General features: G+C 39.2%; 1 protein-coding gene across 1 annotated transcript in view; it reads left to right on the top strand.

The window, feature by feature from the left end:
- LOC131692668 (limbic system-associated membrane protein-like) overlaps window positions 1–15,742 on the top strand; it is a 360,515-nt gene extending 344,773 nt beyond the window's left edge. The window contains exon 11 of the mRNA XM_058979833.1: window positions 176–15,742. Coding sequence (XP_058835816.1) covers window positions 176–334 — 159 coding nt within the window. The 3' untranslated portion in view covers window positions 335–15,742. The remainder of the gene's footprint in view (window positions 1–175) is intronic.
- Window positions 15,743–16,243: the final 501 nt, after the last annotated feature.

Genomic DNA, 16,243 nt, shown 5'->3' with positions numbered 1-16,243 from the left:
CTTGATACAGGGGCGAAATATTTTTCGACGCGTAAGAAATTTCGAGCAAAGCAAGCAAATGATATTTCGAACTATAAATATTTTATATATATTCTATATTCCTACCAACGAGGTAGAGATCGACAGCGCGTGATCGGCAACTACTCATCTTTCATTCTTTTACTTCCATCCACAGATCAGCGACATCCACCAGTTCTACACGCGCAACTACGAGCTGGCACTGAACGAGCTGGAGTTCGTGATGAGCTCGATCTCCAACAGTGGAGCCGCCCGGTGGCTGATCGGTTCAATCGTAATCAAACTACTCACACTGATCGTTGTGCTGGCCCATTAAATCGACTAAATATTCGGTGTTGACACACAAGAAGCGACCGAGCAAATGGAGTAAGCAGCAATTATTAGTAAATTAAAAAAGTTTAGAATGATATCGTGATCTCTCCCTCCCCTTGTAAACCTAATACCACCACACGCTCGGAAACCACACCTGGAATAGCATGGTTGATGATGTTATAGGAAAACTGCCTGTCGGCAGCACTTTTTACTAACGGCAATTGTGACCGCGACCGCGCGGTGTATGTGCGTAGATTCTAAGGTCAGCTACGTAGCGGTAAAGTAGATTTTTTTGTAACCAACTCGTGATAAATGAACTGAGAACTTCATGGGTAAAATATTGGACAGCTAGTCGTAACATTATAGCAATCTGTCTGTAGATTAAGCGTAGAACGTGGTAGCGCAAGTAAACAAGACAAGGACATCCATTTTTAGAATACAGAGTTGTCTAAAATTATAATCGAACCTAGAGCGATCTAAAGTTCCGCAGTCATCATGAAGCTGTTCTGTACATAGAAAATTCGGTGGCAAATAGGGAAAACGTCCAGCAAAGCACAAAAATATTCTTCATAAATAGAGTAAACAGGCGAAAACTGAGCAACAAATGTGGTTAATGTTTTTTAGCGAAACCAGTCAAATGTGATTTAGATTATATATCTGTTCGTCACTGTATGTGTGTACCTTTTTCCGCGCGTATGCGATGACGATTCTGTAGAACACTGATCCTCTGATATAGATATTAGCAGTGCCACGCCGGCCGCCAGACGAATTACGGTGCGCGGGGATTATCGAATTGAGCTTTCGAACGGATTCCGGTTTCCTTTTCCAGTCCCGAACGCATCATGTTGGATTTATTTTCGTTGGTGTGAGAGGATTAAATTGGTTTGATGTTTGCGATTGGATTGCCGGGAAATAATCGGATACGTTGTGTGGTGTGTATAACGGGAGCATTATGGTGATTACGTTGGCGGGGAAAACAGCCATAAATTTTGGTTTGAATGGTGACGGGCTGATAAAGCAGCCGGTGATACTGTATTTGCATCTGAACCGCGTCAATTATGAAATTTTATACCTTTTGTATTATTTTTCAGTAATGTCTATTAGGGATTCTGGTTAAAGAATAACATTTTTGTCGCATACTGGACTGGTCAACCGCAGCGGGCTGTATCCTTTCCAGTTTTTTTTTTTAAATTTGTTTAAAATTCCCCAATATTTTTGGATTAGACGAAATTTTTGGTTCGAAACAGGTTTTTATGCTACGTTTGTATGTTTACTCTTTTTCAGCACAAATGGTATTTTTTGTCTTTTCAACCAATCCGTCGTTTTTTCGCACAATTATGGCTTGAAATTGCACCCAAAACATGATTTCTCCACGACCATAATGTTTTTCAATTAATTGTTTCTATTTCGGCAAGTATTTACTGATATAGACATATGTATCGACCGCTTTAGCTTTGTTTGGACGGATTAGAGGCACTGAGACACCCTTTTCGGAAATGGCTGCCCACACCGCCACTTTCGACTCGAATTTTGATTTGCCGGTATATTTAACATTGCCTGGTGTTGCTTCTATGTTGTCAGTGTAAGAACCATTCTTTCTACTAAATTTTTGGTGCAAAAATGTAAAGTCATACAAAAATATGGATTCTCTTCGCAACGTGTTTACTGTGAAGTGTACGGCAGCAAATTGGTATGCTATCGAATTGTTTCGCTGTGGGCTCGCTGACAATTATTATAAATTGCATAGCTTTACTTCAAAATACAGTAGACAAATCACCTTGAAATTTTTCCACCCGTTTGTGTGATAATTGTCCAAACTTTTATTTTTTGCACTTGACAGCACATTTTTCTTTGTTCTGTCACTTTATTATAGAAGCGACCGCGTGATTCAGGTATCACTTCATCAAAAGTTTAATAATTTTTCTTAACCAAGTTGTAACTTCTTGCAATCTTCGACATAGTTGTGTACAATTAAATTAAATTATACAGTGCCACCTAGTGGTGAAATTGCGAGCTTATCGGTTTTCTCCCTGTAAGTTATCAAATAAATCCCATATAAATTTTAAGCACATGGGCAGCCACTACTGGTGTGACAAGGAATCGATCCAGTGGGGGATCGATTAAGTTTTTTCATTGGGAACTTTACTGTGCTTCACAGTTTTGCAAAAATCGTGCGATCTATTAATTAAATTAAAATTTGGTTCAATAACGGCTTCGAAGGAATTTGAGGATATATTAAGCTCTTTCATGTGGTCGGTATTAAGTCAGACCGGACTAAGTGACAAAATCTTGATTTCGAGAAAAACAAGTTTAAAGTTTGAATCGCAGCATCCTTTACATTATAATTGGAAATAATTTTTTGCCATAATTCTTGTTTATTGTTACATATTTAAAATCTGACAAAAGTCGGATGTAGCTGACGAAATGCTTTATCCTGTACTATCATTTTCTCATTTTTTGATGTTTTGTGTCTTAGTCCGGTCTGACTTAACACCGACCATATGGTGTTGTGATTTCAATGATGGACCCACAGAAAGGCAAAGGAAGTCCGACTAGTTACAGTTCTCTATTTTCAATGGACTAGTAATTTAAAATACAAATGATCTATCATTTTCGGGCTTTCGTTTATCTCACTGATAAAACTACAAAAAAGAGGCTTTTGATTTCATTTGGCTCTTATAGGCGATTCTTCTTGAAGTCACAATTTAAAATTACCTTTTTGAGAGTTAAACTAAATTAGTAGAATTAAGATGAATAAATCATTGATTTCATACCAGGTTTCAGGTTTAAGGTTTAGGAATTTGCTTCAGCGATCGTTTGGTAAGTTAAGTTCTAAATCATCTAAAAACTTTCAGGAAACCTGGTCTCAAAAGTTTCGTAAGAAGTCAGTCATTTCATCTTAATAATCTGGTGCGATTTATTGAGGCTTATAAAACAAAGTCGAGTCATCCTGGAACTTCCGATTGACGAGGAGATGCTGGAAATCGATGCTTCAAAATCCAAACTGGAGACTTACAGTTGGGCAAAATTCCTTATTACCTATTTGTCGGGGGAAAATGGCCAATACGGGTTACTAGCAAATTCAGGTCTCGAGCCGTGGTATCTATTGACGTTCCTCAATATGCGTTTGTAGAATTCGTATCCTTTGCCATATATTCAATCTGGTACGAGATCGCAAATAACCGTTTGGCAGAAAAGTGTACGAAGTCAGGGTCAGCGGAACACTATTTTCCCGAGTGGGTAGTAAGATTCGGAGTGATTTCTACTCGTAGTGACGAAAGTTCAGACATTGCGTTTGTAAGTGAAAATGAAAGTTTACAGATAATAGTAGGTGGCTATTTGGAAACACCTTTTGTTAATAGGTTGTATGACTAACAGCTCAGCGAAAATGTGTTTGTTGTTTACTTATACTACAAATGTTCAACAGCTATGTACACATTACTCCATTCTATTAAATTTCGCGGCATGGGATTAGCTCCTTCCTGAACCCTAGGCTTCAGACAGTAAAAATTTCGGTTTGCAAGCAATTGCGTTCAGCAAAAATTAAGTATAAGAAAACAACTTATTTTCAATCAGTCCGATTTCGAGTCTTTCGATGGATCTGCTCTTACAAACTTAGTTTTTTTATTTCGATTATAGAGGTTTTAACCTTAAGGTTATTCGCCTCTTCGAGTTAGAAAAATCTCTTATGAAAGTCTCTAACCCTATGTGTGGGGTCGGGACTCGAACCCAGGTGTGCTGCGTACAAGGCAATCGATTTACCAACTACGCTACCCCGATCAAACTTTGTGCTTTTGAACGGGAATAGTTTACCTGTTCGCCTTTTTGTGCCGCAGGGCATGCCATTGCAAGCAATTAGGCCATACAGCTACCCATTGTAGAAATATGGTACGATGTGGAAAATGCGGAGAAAATCATGAACATTTTTCGTACAGTGGAGAGATTCTGCATGAACTCTCAACATATCTCGCATATAAGTTGTGCGGGAAAAAATGAAACATTCTTTTAACCCTCCGTGAGTCGCACTTATGGCCCACTGAACGAGCAGCCGCTGGTGTCCTAAGACGATTTCGCTAGAATTTCAGAGCAGCGTGTACTTAGTGCACTAGCGCGACTGCCGGAAGGTTAAGGAACGCTCCGAGAAGAAACGCTAAAAAGGGCTACGCGACCGGCCACGACTAATTTCTACGATCCCTTGCTCACTAAAGAGCGAGAGTCTAACAATTCCTTTGATGGAACATTTTCTAATATGCCTATAAATTTTCGAAAGAGGAAAATCATTTCCTCTCCAAAGCTTCCTCGTAAAAGCTCGAGAGTGTCCCTTCATAGGTGCTGTTACTAAACCGAAGTAAGTGGCTCCTGGTCTCGAAAATCTTAAAAATTAGCAGGAATTTTCGCATAGGACATCAAGAACCCCAAGTGTCTACATTTCAGTCCAATCATGTTCCCAGGTTTTACACAGTTAACTTTCAACGTAGATCTTCCACAATTTTAACATTATTCCAAAGGGCCGAGAAAACACTATGGAGGAACGTTTTTGGAGATTAACATGCGCTATAAGTTAGTCAAAAAGTTTTTTGAACTGCATCCTTTAATCTGAATAAAAATTAATTTTTTTATGTCGATCTGAATTCCTTGTTTTAACCCATTCATGCCCATGTTGTATGTGTACAAAAACATTTTTAAACAGGTATAACTTTTGATTGAGGTACGATTTGCTCACAAAAACTTATAAGGATCAGCTTTAGAACTGAATTTATTTTAATTGGTCCGATTGGATTCCGATGGTGCAGTGCTGCCAGTTTACCTTGCCGACGGAAAATTAATTTTTTATATATCTTCGTTATGTTGCAATATTATTGAAAACTGATAGAACTTATCAACTAAGACTGTCTTTGGCTACGTTTTCCACGCAAGTGAACTATTGTGAATATTCTAGGAAAATTGTATTGAGCATTGAAAGGTAAAAAATGAGTTGTTTCTAGCACTGTGAGGGAAGCACCTATCTTTATGAAAAAAGGCTTTTCGTGTTTCTTGGCCCCGCCGATGTCAAGGAAAATAGTGTTGAAACCCTACATACACTCGAAAAAAATCTGGCATGAAAGGGTTAAGATGTAGATGTGTTAAAACGTATTTCCCCTAGTAAGGTAGATGATCCCTTATTCATCTCATTAGTCATGATGTCTGTCACACTATTTCATTGATAACTTGGCTAACTGTCCGTGGATTGCGCTTGAATAGGTTCCAACATCCTACTCGTTCCTACGAAGAAAACCAATGAGGAATCTGACCTGGTAAATGTAAAATACACGCGTTTGAGCGAAGTGAAATTTCGAAAAAAAGTTAATGATTTGTCCATTTTATCAATAAATATAAATTGTAAAGCAAATTAATTTGTATCTGAATAAGAGAATCAGATTGTTGTACATCGAACATTTTTTAACTTCCGAGTGGGTAATTCCTCTCTTGGTTATTTTCGAGAGGGTAATACCACCCATACTACCCACGTAATCCGCCGGTCGTACGCAGTTGGTGGAATTGTGGAGGAGATCTTGGCTTGTTTGACTGATCCCGCATAGTGAGAACGGTACCGGTGTCACTTGAATCCTTTTGATTTAGCCTTTTATCTTCCGTTCTCCGGCGGCTCACCACCACAAAACACTAAAGCACGGGCCGGAACTTTAAACGGGAATCTACTGTCGCACACGCGGATTTAACGTTTGTTACGGTGACCGGAAACATTCCCGAAAAAAACAAAAATTTCTGCGCATCTGGTTGTTACCGCGGTCCGTCACTTTTTACTTGATCAAAAAAATGGCGCAAAAACACCTCGCCGCACAACTGTCATCGCGCTTGTACAGCATAACCAGCAACAATTTAACAGCAAACGGAAAGCGGTAACCTATCTTACCCATATGTATACAGAAATATGAATCAAAATTTACTACACCTATGTAGACCAACATAATCGTTCACAAAAGCTAAAACAAGCAAAATTTACAAGAAAAATCGAGCGATCATAAGGAACAGCCGTGACATTATGTTACATAAAAGATAAACTCTACGGAAAGAGTACACAAAGATAGGTATATTTCCACCCAATGCTACAACAAAATTTACAAGTACCTTGCTACAAAGTGTAATAATTTATTTTAAAATTCGAACATATCGCAACAAACTTGTATTCCTTCGGTTCAACATAATTATGTTTAAACGTAACATCATGGATATTTTTGGAATAGGGTGGATGCACAGATACCGAAAAACGATGTACGACACCATTTCCAAATCCAATCCAAGAGTACAACTTTCGGTTGAGCAAAATTCTCAATGGATAAATGGGTAAAATTCTTTATAACTTTAACAATGTCGTTGTTTTCAAAGCGGGTGTGATGAAAAGACGATAGAAATCGATGCACGACACATTATTCAAACTCTAGTTTTCAATTTCCGATTAGGCATAAAGAAGTTAGATCAATTTGGCTTGAGCGGAAATTACCATCTTATATTTTAAGATGGCGTTGAGCATAATTTTCCGTTATATTTTCATCAATCTTATTCCGAAAATACCTAGATTTTTCGGATTATGTAGATTTTGCTTACCTTAACTCAATTCTAGCCTTAACCATAAAATATGCTCTGCCGGTTTGAAACAACATTGCGAAAAACATCTCGAAATTATCACAGACAGATTTTTTAAAAATTCGAAAGAAGTTGATTTGTGTCTTTAATGTAGAGATGGACGGATTAATTTTTTTTCGAACGCGAAGCTGACTCGAACCTCAGAGCTATTAAATTTAAAAAACCCGAACCCTATAATCTTTTTTTTTATCAACGGCAACGCAGATCCAAGGCCATCATTGAAATGATAAGTTCTGCGTTTGAGATGTACATCCCCCGGTTGCCAGACGAATACCTGTAATTATTACTTGTTGCTTTGTATGTATGAATCTAACGTTCAGTCCTGGGTGGTGTATCGTGGAAGGTGTGGTTTTTAGCGTTCGAGTCCAGGAGTGCATATCTGTCTGAGTTAGCGTGGGCGTTTACTAATTGTGTAATAGTATGATCGCTAAAGGCGCGAGCATGTGAATGCTAGCGTGTCTCCAACTTTGCGTGCATAAATTCGATTTTAGATTCGTGTGGCCATTCGCATATTCTCGTGTATTCTTGAACGATCGCACGCGGACCGTGAATCTGATAATTAATTTTTAGTGTATGGTAGAGGAACGTGTTGTCCGGTGAATATGAGCATCATTCTTGATTGGTCCAACTGAAGGCATGAATCTAGGCTGATCGAGAGTAGAGAATTCCGAACGTAGCCGGTCTATGATCGCGCGAGTGGTGGGTTAATGCTTGAGACCGCGGTTGTAAAGTTATAGGTTCCGAAAAGTTCACTCAAGTAAGGGGGTGTTTTAATGTTGGCGAAATTGCGAGCGTAGGTATGTGTGGATGATTGAAATTGTAATGTAAGTTCGCGTTTTTGACCAGGTTTGTATTATCGCGAAAGTTAGGGGCGTTTGTGCGTTTTGGATGTGAGTGTATATGGGAGAATATACAATTGATTGTGTTAGTGAGTATTGGTATGAACCTAACTTAAAATATAGTAATAAAAGGAAAAATAACATGCCGAATGTTTCTTTTTTTAGGTCACTAACCGTGCATTGAAGAATGCCCAAAAACTCTGAACTAGGCCCTGTCGAGTCCAGTCTGTCCGTCTCGTCCTGTCGTGTCTGGGGTTTCCAGGTTACATGCATTCAGCAGATGAGACTAGCTTATGTCAGCTTACTTGTGCACTGGTTTCGTAGAATCGAAGCGATCATCGAAATGATAGATCCTACGAGTGAATGCACTTGGCCCAGTCACCTGTCAAGCATTTGTGTATTTGTGTGTGTTGAGATATGTGTGGAGCCTGTAAGTAATATTTTATTACGAATAATATTTTATACGTTAAAATAAGAAATGTGTAATATACTACTTGCAGTTTGTTGTTCGTTCCTACTTATCTGATTCCATCGAGTATGAGAACACATATCCATTGTTCTAAAACCTGGCGACGTCTGATGGCAGAGAAGAATCATTGTTGGCAGCAATGTTGCTCTTCTTGGATGTATGAGCTCAAAAAGGTCATCACAAGAATATAACGCGTGAGACCGAAAATAAATAAAAATAAAATAAAGCGAAGAGTTAGTATTGTTATTGAGTATTAATAATATGCCGAATTTTTTTTTCAACAGTTGTCCTACTGGAGCTGTTCTCGGAAGGGCTCCCCGTCAGAATCACATACTTCAATTTGCAGATGAGACAGGCAATGTCGCCCACCAAAACACTACTTTAGGCCAATTGTAGCGGGCCGTGATTTTAAATGTGATATGCATTGTACGGTTCAGGTATGTGCGGGCGTCAGGACTCGCGATCGCATGTATCATCGCGAAGTGCTCGAGCATTTGTACGTTAACGTGTTCGATCGCGTGTGCCTTTGTATGTCGCGTGTGCTAACGTGTATGTAACTTCGCGTGCATAAATTCTATATAAATGCCGTTTGCTTTCGCATATTCGCGTGTATTCTAGAATGATCGCGCGCGGACCTTGAATCTGATACTTAATTTTTCGTATGCGGTTCAGATTCTAGAAAAAAATGGGTTCTTACATATCACTAGAGTTCTCAGTCATGTCGCCAAGAAATGTGTTACCTTGTGGATCTGAGCTTTATTTTTCGGTTTGTATAACTGAATGTATGTACCTAAGTTACTAGAATGAAGGATAAAGATTTCCGGACGTGACCGATTCATGATCGCGCGCGTTTGCGGGTTCGCGTTTGAGACCGCGTTTGTAACTTCGTAAGTACTAAAACGTTCACGTTTTTACCGGAGTATTGCGATCGCGAATGTAGGTGTGTGTAGATGATCGCGAAGAGCTGCAGTATCGTTTGTTGACGTGTTTGTCGCGTGTGCTCGTGTGTATGTGCCACGCGTACCGTCATTCTGATATTTAGTTTTCGGTGTACGGATCACATTCTGACAGGGAGTGACTTACTCAATATCATTAGATTTCTCGGTCATATCGCCATGAACCGGGTCTGTCCAGTGTATAGTATATGAGAGCTTTCATTTTAATTGATTCAATTGAAGGCATGGACCCAGACTTCTGGAATCGAGGATAGAGACTTCCGGACGTGAACAATTCATGATCGCGCGAGTGCGGGGGACTGTAGGTTCACGCTTGAGACCGCGTTTGAGTGATTACAAGTGCTGAGACGTTCATATCATCACCGGGATGTTATAATGTCTGGAAGAGCGCGGGTATTGGTTGCGTGGATAGTCGCGAAGGGCTCAAGCATTTCTATATTTGCTTGTCGCGTGTATGTGACTTTGTGTATATACATTCGATTTTTATGTAGTTTATTGGATATGAGCATTGTATTTTTGATTGGTCCACCTGAAGGCATTGGACTTATGCTACTAGGCCGAGAATATGGGATTCCGGATGAAACCGATTCATGATCGCGCGAACACGGGCATTTGGAGGTTCACTATCGAAACCGGGATTGTTATTTTATAGGTGCTAAACCATTCACTTATCCACCGGGGTGTTATACTTTTTGCGAGATCGTGAGTATGGTCGTGCGTGGATGATCGCAAAGGACTCGAGCGTTTGTATGTGGACGTTTTTGTCGCGTGTGCTAGTATGTATGTATGTACACATTATTTTTATAAGCGTGTGATCGTTCGCATGTTCGCGTATTCTTCAATGATCGCGCGTGGACGTCTTGTCTAGTTTTTATTTCCATTGGTCCAACTAAAGGCATGAATTCGGGCTGCTAGGATCAAGGGCGGAGACTTTCGGACGTGACCGATTCATAATTGCTCGAGCTTAGGTTCTTAGGTTCCAACGTTCACCTAATCAATCGGGGTGTTTGAATATTGGCGAAATCGCGGGCGTTCGTATTTGTGACCAGGTTTGTGCCATCGCGTAGGCCACGTTTGTACGTTTGGAACGAGAGATTGCTAGTGTATACGAGAGAACAAGCAATTTGTGTTAGTGAGTGTTAGCATGGATCCAACCGAAAATATAGCAACAAAAGAAGGTGCCTGCAGAGAGAATTGAGCCCTAAACCCACATTGTATATTATTTGACCATGGCAGTGGATAATGAAGGTCGCCAAGTTAAGTACTAAAATTGATCACAATGTAGCTTAACTAAAAAGAAAATAATCGTATCCCAAGTTTCTGTGATACAATGACTGTAATACTGCTTTGGTGGAAAAGCCCCCGGACCACATCAAGGTACAGTATCATGCCAAGGGAAAAAACCCGAACCCTATAATCTTAAAATTAAAAAAGCCCGAACGCGACCCAAACTCCAAAATTTACATTTTGAGAAACCCAATCAGATACAAAAATGTGTCAGATAAGAACTACCAACCAATATCCCGACGACTTAAAATTATACCAGAGCTGGACCCTAAGCTCATATGAAATGATAGAATCTCTCGAATCTTCCCTCAAATCTGTCTCTATCGTGATCAATAGATGGCTTCGAATTGTCGCTACTTCTCGTAGAACTCTACTCGCTTTGATATATTACCCATTTTAGCACAAATTTTATGTTAATAATCACTCACTGAAAGACTATAAATGTGAAACGTTGTTCGTTTCGTCCGTGATCGTTTAAAAAACCAAATAGTTCAACAAGTAAGCAAATCTGAACAGAAAGAAAATTTTATCAATGCATACAAAAATATTTAGGCACCAGAAAATATAACAAATTTTAGTGATTCAAAACAGGAAAAAATTAGTACGGTTACATGTATCATCTAGTCGTATTACGAAGTAAAATCCATTAACAAGGATTGGTGCAAACAGTGGCAAAAAATGATAATTTCAAATTGGAAAACCAGGAACTCAAAAATTTTAAATTTAAAAATCCCGAAACCCGTTGGGGTCGTGTCGGGTACGGGTTTAAAAAATCGAACCCGATCATCTCTACTTCAAAATTGAAAATGATCTCATACATCAGTTTTTTGTCCACTCCAATTTATCGCCATTGTTTGAATTAACTAGAGTTTTATATAATTGGAAGTCCCATTTTAGATATTAAAACTGTGTCAAACATCGATTCTCGTTATCTACTCACCAACCCACATGACCGAAATAATGATGGAACATAACAAAAATCTTATATCGGAAGTCGTCCTCTTTGATTTCAGAATTGCATCGAACATCGATTTTCGTAACATACTCGTCATGCTTATTACAAAATTATTTACACTTTTTGAACATAAGGAATTTCGCTCAATCGGAAATCGCGATTGTAACATTTTAAATGGCGTCAGACATCGATTCTCATCATCTACTTGTCAATCCTATTACGAAAATGTCCATATTGTTTGCTTATAAATATTTGGCTCGCACTAAGGTCGAAAATCAACATAGTGATTTTGTGCCATCATTCTCAAAAAGTTGGTAGAATGCAAATATATTTCTTAACTAATTCGGTTCTATCAGTCTCTGAGGTTATTAACCGCATCCAAAAAGGATCGAGAGATCACTAGTTCCGCTTAAAGATCTTGCGATCTTTACTCCAGGAGTTCTGGTATCATCCGGAACATGTGTAAATATAAACCCCAAGTAGCAATTGCAACTTGTTGAAAGTTTTAAATGTTGCACAACTGCTACACAATATTTTTAATTGTTGGATATATTTGAAAAGAATTTCCACGGGATTTTAAACTGATTGTGCAACTATGTAACTATAGAGCTGGCCAATAGTGCAAGTATGCAAACATCAATAACAGTTGTGAAACTAATCAGAAACATTGCTAACTTGCACAAACAGTCTAACAAGTTGCAAATGCCTCTTTGTTTGCCATTCCACCCAAAACAGAACTGTCCAACTACCCAGTGCTGGCAAATGGCACAGCTATTGTTTTCATTATTTTGCGGCAATTAGGAACATGTTGCACAACATACAAACAAAGTGCGCTTTTCCATAACATAGTTGTTACCAAGAGAGTTACAAATACTATACAGTAGCAAAGCGTGCTACTTGGGACATGCTTCCTCGCCTATTGATTAAAAAAAGATGGGTGGGTAATGTCTAGGACATAACCGGAGTGTCATGACTACTTGTTTGACTTGTAATTCAAATCGAATGATACTCAATGAAATATGTGGGAATGTTTCAAGTTATTCTTTATAATAATTATGGTGGTTCTGAAAAGAACCTTTGTTTTTGGCGTCTGCGTTGATAGGGGATGCGCTGGATTCTACGCTCGTTGAGACATTCATTCATGAAATGAACAAATTTCATTTTTTTCTTGCTTTGAAATATCAATGTAAAAATCTCTCGAAACGACCATCGGAATCTTTTTCCTAGCGTACAGAAATGAATACGCTTAGCGAAAAACTAGGGGCGGGTAATGTCCGGGACATAACCACGATGATCATATTCTTAAAATTCTGCTTGTATCTCTTATGGCTAAATTTTACGCATTAAGTTCGATTCACCGGGCTCAGCGAAATATGCGCTAATATGCGCTACTATCGCTTTCTCGCTCGTTCTCGTGGCGTGCATGAGCCTTTCCTTTCCGTCCGGCTTCTAATGGCATAACCAAAACTAATATGCCGGCTTCCCCTCACCAACTGCTCTCGTCAATCAACCCAATACGAATAATCGTAGGAACAAACACGCAGTGGACCTATATATAAACTTTTCATTACTTTTACTTTTTACTTTATTTTTATTTACGTGACTTTAAAAGTATTTTTTTTTTCATTCGTCACGCAAACTTTTCATTATTTTATTGTTCGGTTGCTGCACCGTATTGACGGCTCTGCGCGGGATGGGCTGAAAATTTTCACTTTTCCGAGTCGTTTTCGAAAGATTTTTCAAAACACTATTTTCCATTGATAATGAATGTTCTACATATTCCAAAATTTAATACAACATTGGTACAAATATTTGCGACAAAATGCCGAAGAAATTGATTAAATCCATTCAGTACAACAAAAGATATAAGCGTTCAAAATCTTACATCATTTTTCTTCCGAAATTTTTAAAAAGGGCCCCTATATTGAAAGGTAAGTCGTTAGTCAGGACAAAATGTTATGTTCTGGGTTAAATCTGTTTCTTTCCAAAAGAGAACATCAGCTGCCGTAGAGAGATATATTTCAATCAATAGTGAAATATTTCAAAAATTTCAGCGTTTTACAACTATCCAGATTACCGCGGATTCAAGTTGCACTTATGCGCTCTTTGTAAAAGATACTCCGAATAAATCAATAACGTAGCTATGAACGCAAAGACTGCTGGGCATAAATGATAATGTTTCTTACTGTACAACACATCCAATAATACCCAAGAACTAAACTATTCAATAGCCAACTCAGAGAAATTTTTTCGCAAGCAAAAAGAAACGGTATCAGGTCAGCTAACCGGAGCATAAAACAAACCGATTCACTTAAAAACTTTTCCCGCTAATGTGGTCCACCGGAGTCGAGCGAAATAGTAGCCAATATCGGGAAGTGCCTGCCACAAACTAATGGATACTCCGAGTCCCCCGCCCAGGTATCCGACGGTCATGAATATTGTAAGCAGAGCTCATTGTTTCCTTCCCCGTACCTACCGGCTATGTCGTGCATCGGTTGGCTTTGTCTTTGCTGTCATCGCCGTCAACCCATCCCATTTGCTCCCATCGTGTTCGATTATCAAGGCAAGGAGTTTAGTTAGAAAACCTCGTTTCGGTATCAAAACAACTTTTACCTGGAAAGAACCCCCATTTCCCAATTCCGGCTCACCCGGGGGTAATCCCGTTCACAGTTGAACTAAATCGTCTTAAAAAGCTGGAAACTGGAAGCGGAAACTTTCTGTTCATCGTAAACTTTTACTTATGCTTTCCTCCGTCCCGAAAACCCACGCGGCCCGATCATCCGGGCTTTGCCTGTACTCGGTTATAACCGATGGAAAACTATTAGATTTCCCAATAGAAGCAGACTTTCATGGCAAGATGTTTCTTTTCCTGTCTGCTTGTGTGAGTAGGTGTGTGTGTGCTTGTATGTGAATAAATGTCCCCAGGTAAGCACGATTCTAAGCAGGTGTGCGAGTGTGAGCAAAACTTTTCTTTCCACCCCAACCGGCGGCGGCGGTGGTTGGTATCCCAGTTTCAGCAGAAAAGCGGTTGAAACTTGCCCCTTAATGCTGGTGTAGTCGGTATCGAAACGGGCGTGGGAGGAGTTGCGGTCAAAGTTCGACTTCTAAATCCCCGTACCGTGTGAAAAGCTCAACGTAAATAAATAGGCAACCAACCAAACAAGCAAGCAGTCTGGGAAGCGGATAAAAGAAGCGCTTTCACAATCAACCAGAGAGCGAGCGAAGGAAGCACAAGCGGTCGGCTGACAGTGGATTGTGAGAAAAGCCGAGTTACACAATCTGTGAGGCGATCATTTGATAAATATTTGATTAAAATAAAGTGCCTTATGGATCATTTCGTTTTCTTTATTTTTTCATTCACAACGGTCTGTGTATGTACATACAAATCTGGCGAAAGGTAGAAACGGGCCGAGAGCTCGGTCTTGGCCGCTAGTTGATGTCCACCTTAGGAAGTCTTTTTTTATATCGTGAAACGTAGATAAGCTAGAGCGACTTTCGGTAATAGGCGTGTGAAAATGTGTAAAGTAGTGTTTATTAGGGTACGTAATGAAAATAAAAACAGCTATCGTTCTACAGTAGGCTAAAAGGGAAAGAAGTATTAATAATATTTGTCCAGTAGTGGATAATCGCTGATGAAACAACTGTTTATAAATGGTCAGTTATTAATTTTAAGTCTTCAATGACCTAGCTAAAGAAAAGCTCCTGCTTTGAAGAATGTAAAGATTTTGCTTTATTTATGTCTTTTTGTTCCAAATCGTAAAAGTGACGAACTAAAAAAAAATAAAATAAGCATTGAAACAAAACACATTTGATAATTTCAGACGAAGATGTACATAACTAAAGCTAACAATTTTGTACTTTAAGCCGAAGTAACATAATGAGAAAGTTATAAATTGGCGAACAACAGAAAAACACAGGCTTATTATTCTTGAAACAATAGGTCAGCTGCAATATTCAATAAACGTAACTAATTAATGCGAAAAGAGAGCAAAAAAAAACTCTCTCAATCAACAAACCCTGTACAGGATTATGTGTAACAGCATAGCTTAGTTGAAATAAAAAACAGGAGCGAGCAAAAAATTAAACGTTTTTATCCTAGTGTAACCACGGCGAGATCGGCATGCAAGAAAATGATGATAAAAAAAACAACAGTAGCACTTGTAAAAAGCTATCGCAAAATGTAGCATCAATAAAAGGTAAAGGTAAAAATGTGTAAAATGTATGGTCATAAATAGTAATAAAACAAACAAATCTCAGAGTAAGGAAACATGAAAAAACTCTTTTATTTCAATTATCTCCCCTCTCAAATATCATTGGAAAGTGTTTCTATTTGCATGTAAAAATTTTTAACGAGTGCCGTTCAGATCGTTCGATAATTATTTTTACCAGTGCAAACGACGGTGTATTGTCGGCCGTGCATTCTTCCCGTAAGCCACCCCTAAAAGGTAAGTACCGCATCGTAACGGGCTAACGAACGAGAGTGAGCAAGCGAAACAATCATAATTGAGCTCATTTGTATTGAATGGGGCCCCTCGGACCAGCAGCAGCAGCCGCAGCACCATATAGGCACCGGTGCTTATCGGAGACCGAGCGGCGCGAAAATGGATGAGGTTCGAAACCACAGCATCTCTCGCTCTTCTGGTAGGTATAGGCATACATAAGGCCCGTACCATGGCCGGTCCTAGATGGTCCGGTACGGGAACCCCGTTCGCTTGAGGGGGTACTGGCTCGATGAGCCATTTAAAATCGTGAACCAGTTGCTGGA

The sequence above is a fragment of the Topomyia yanbarensis genome, chromosome 3 (genome assembly GCF_030247195.1).
Source record: "Topomyia yanbarensis strain Yona2022 chromosome 3, ASM3024719v1, whole genome shotgun sequence".
Lineage (NCBI taxonomy): Eukaryota > Metazoa > Arthropoda > Insecta > Diptera > Culicidae > Topomyia > Topomyia yanbarensis.
This window is presented reverse-complemented; position numbering and strand designations above follow the sequence as displayed.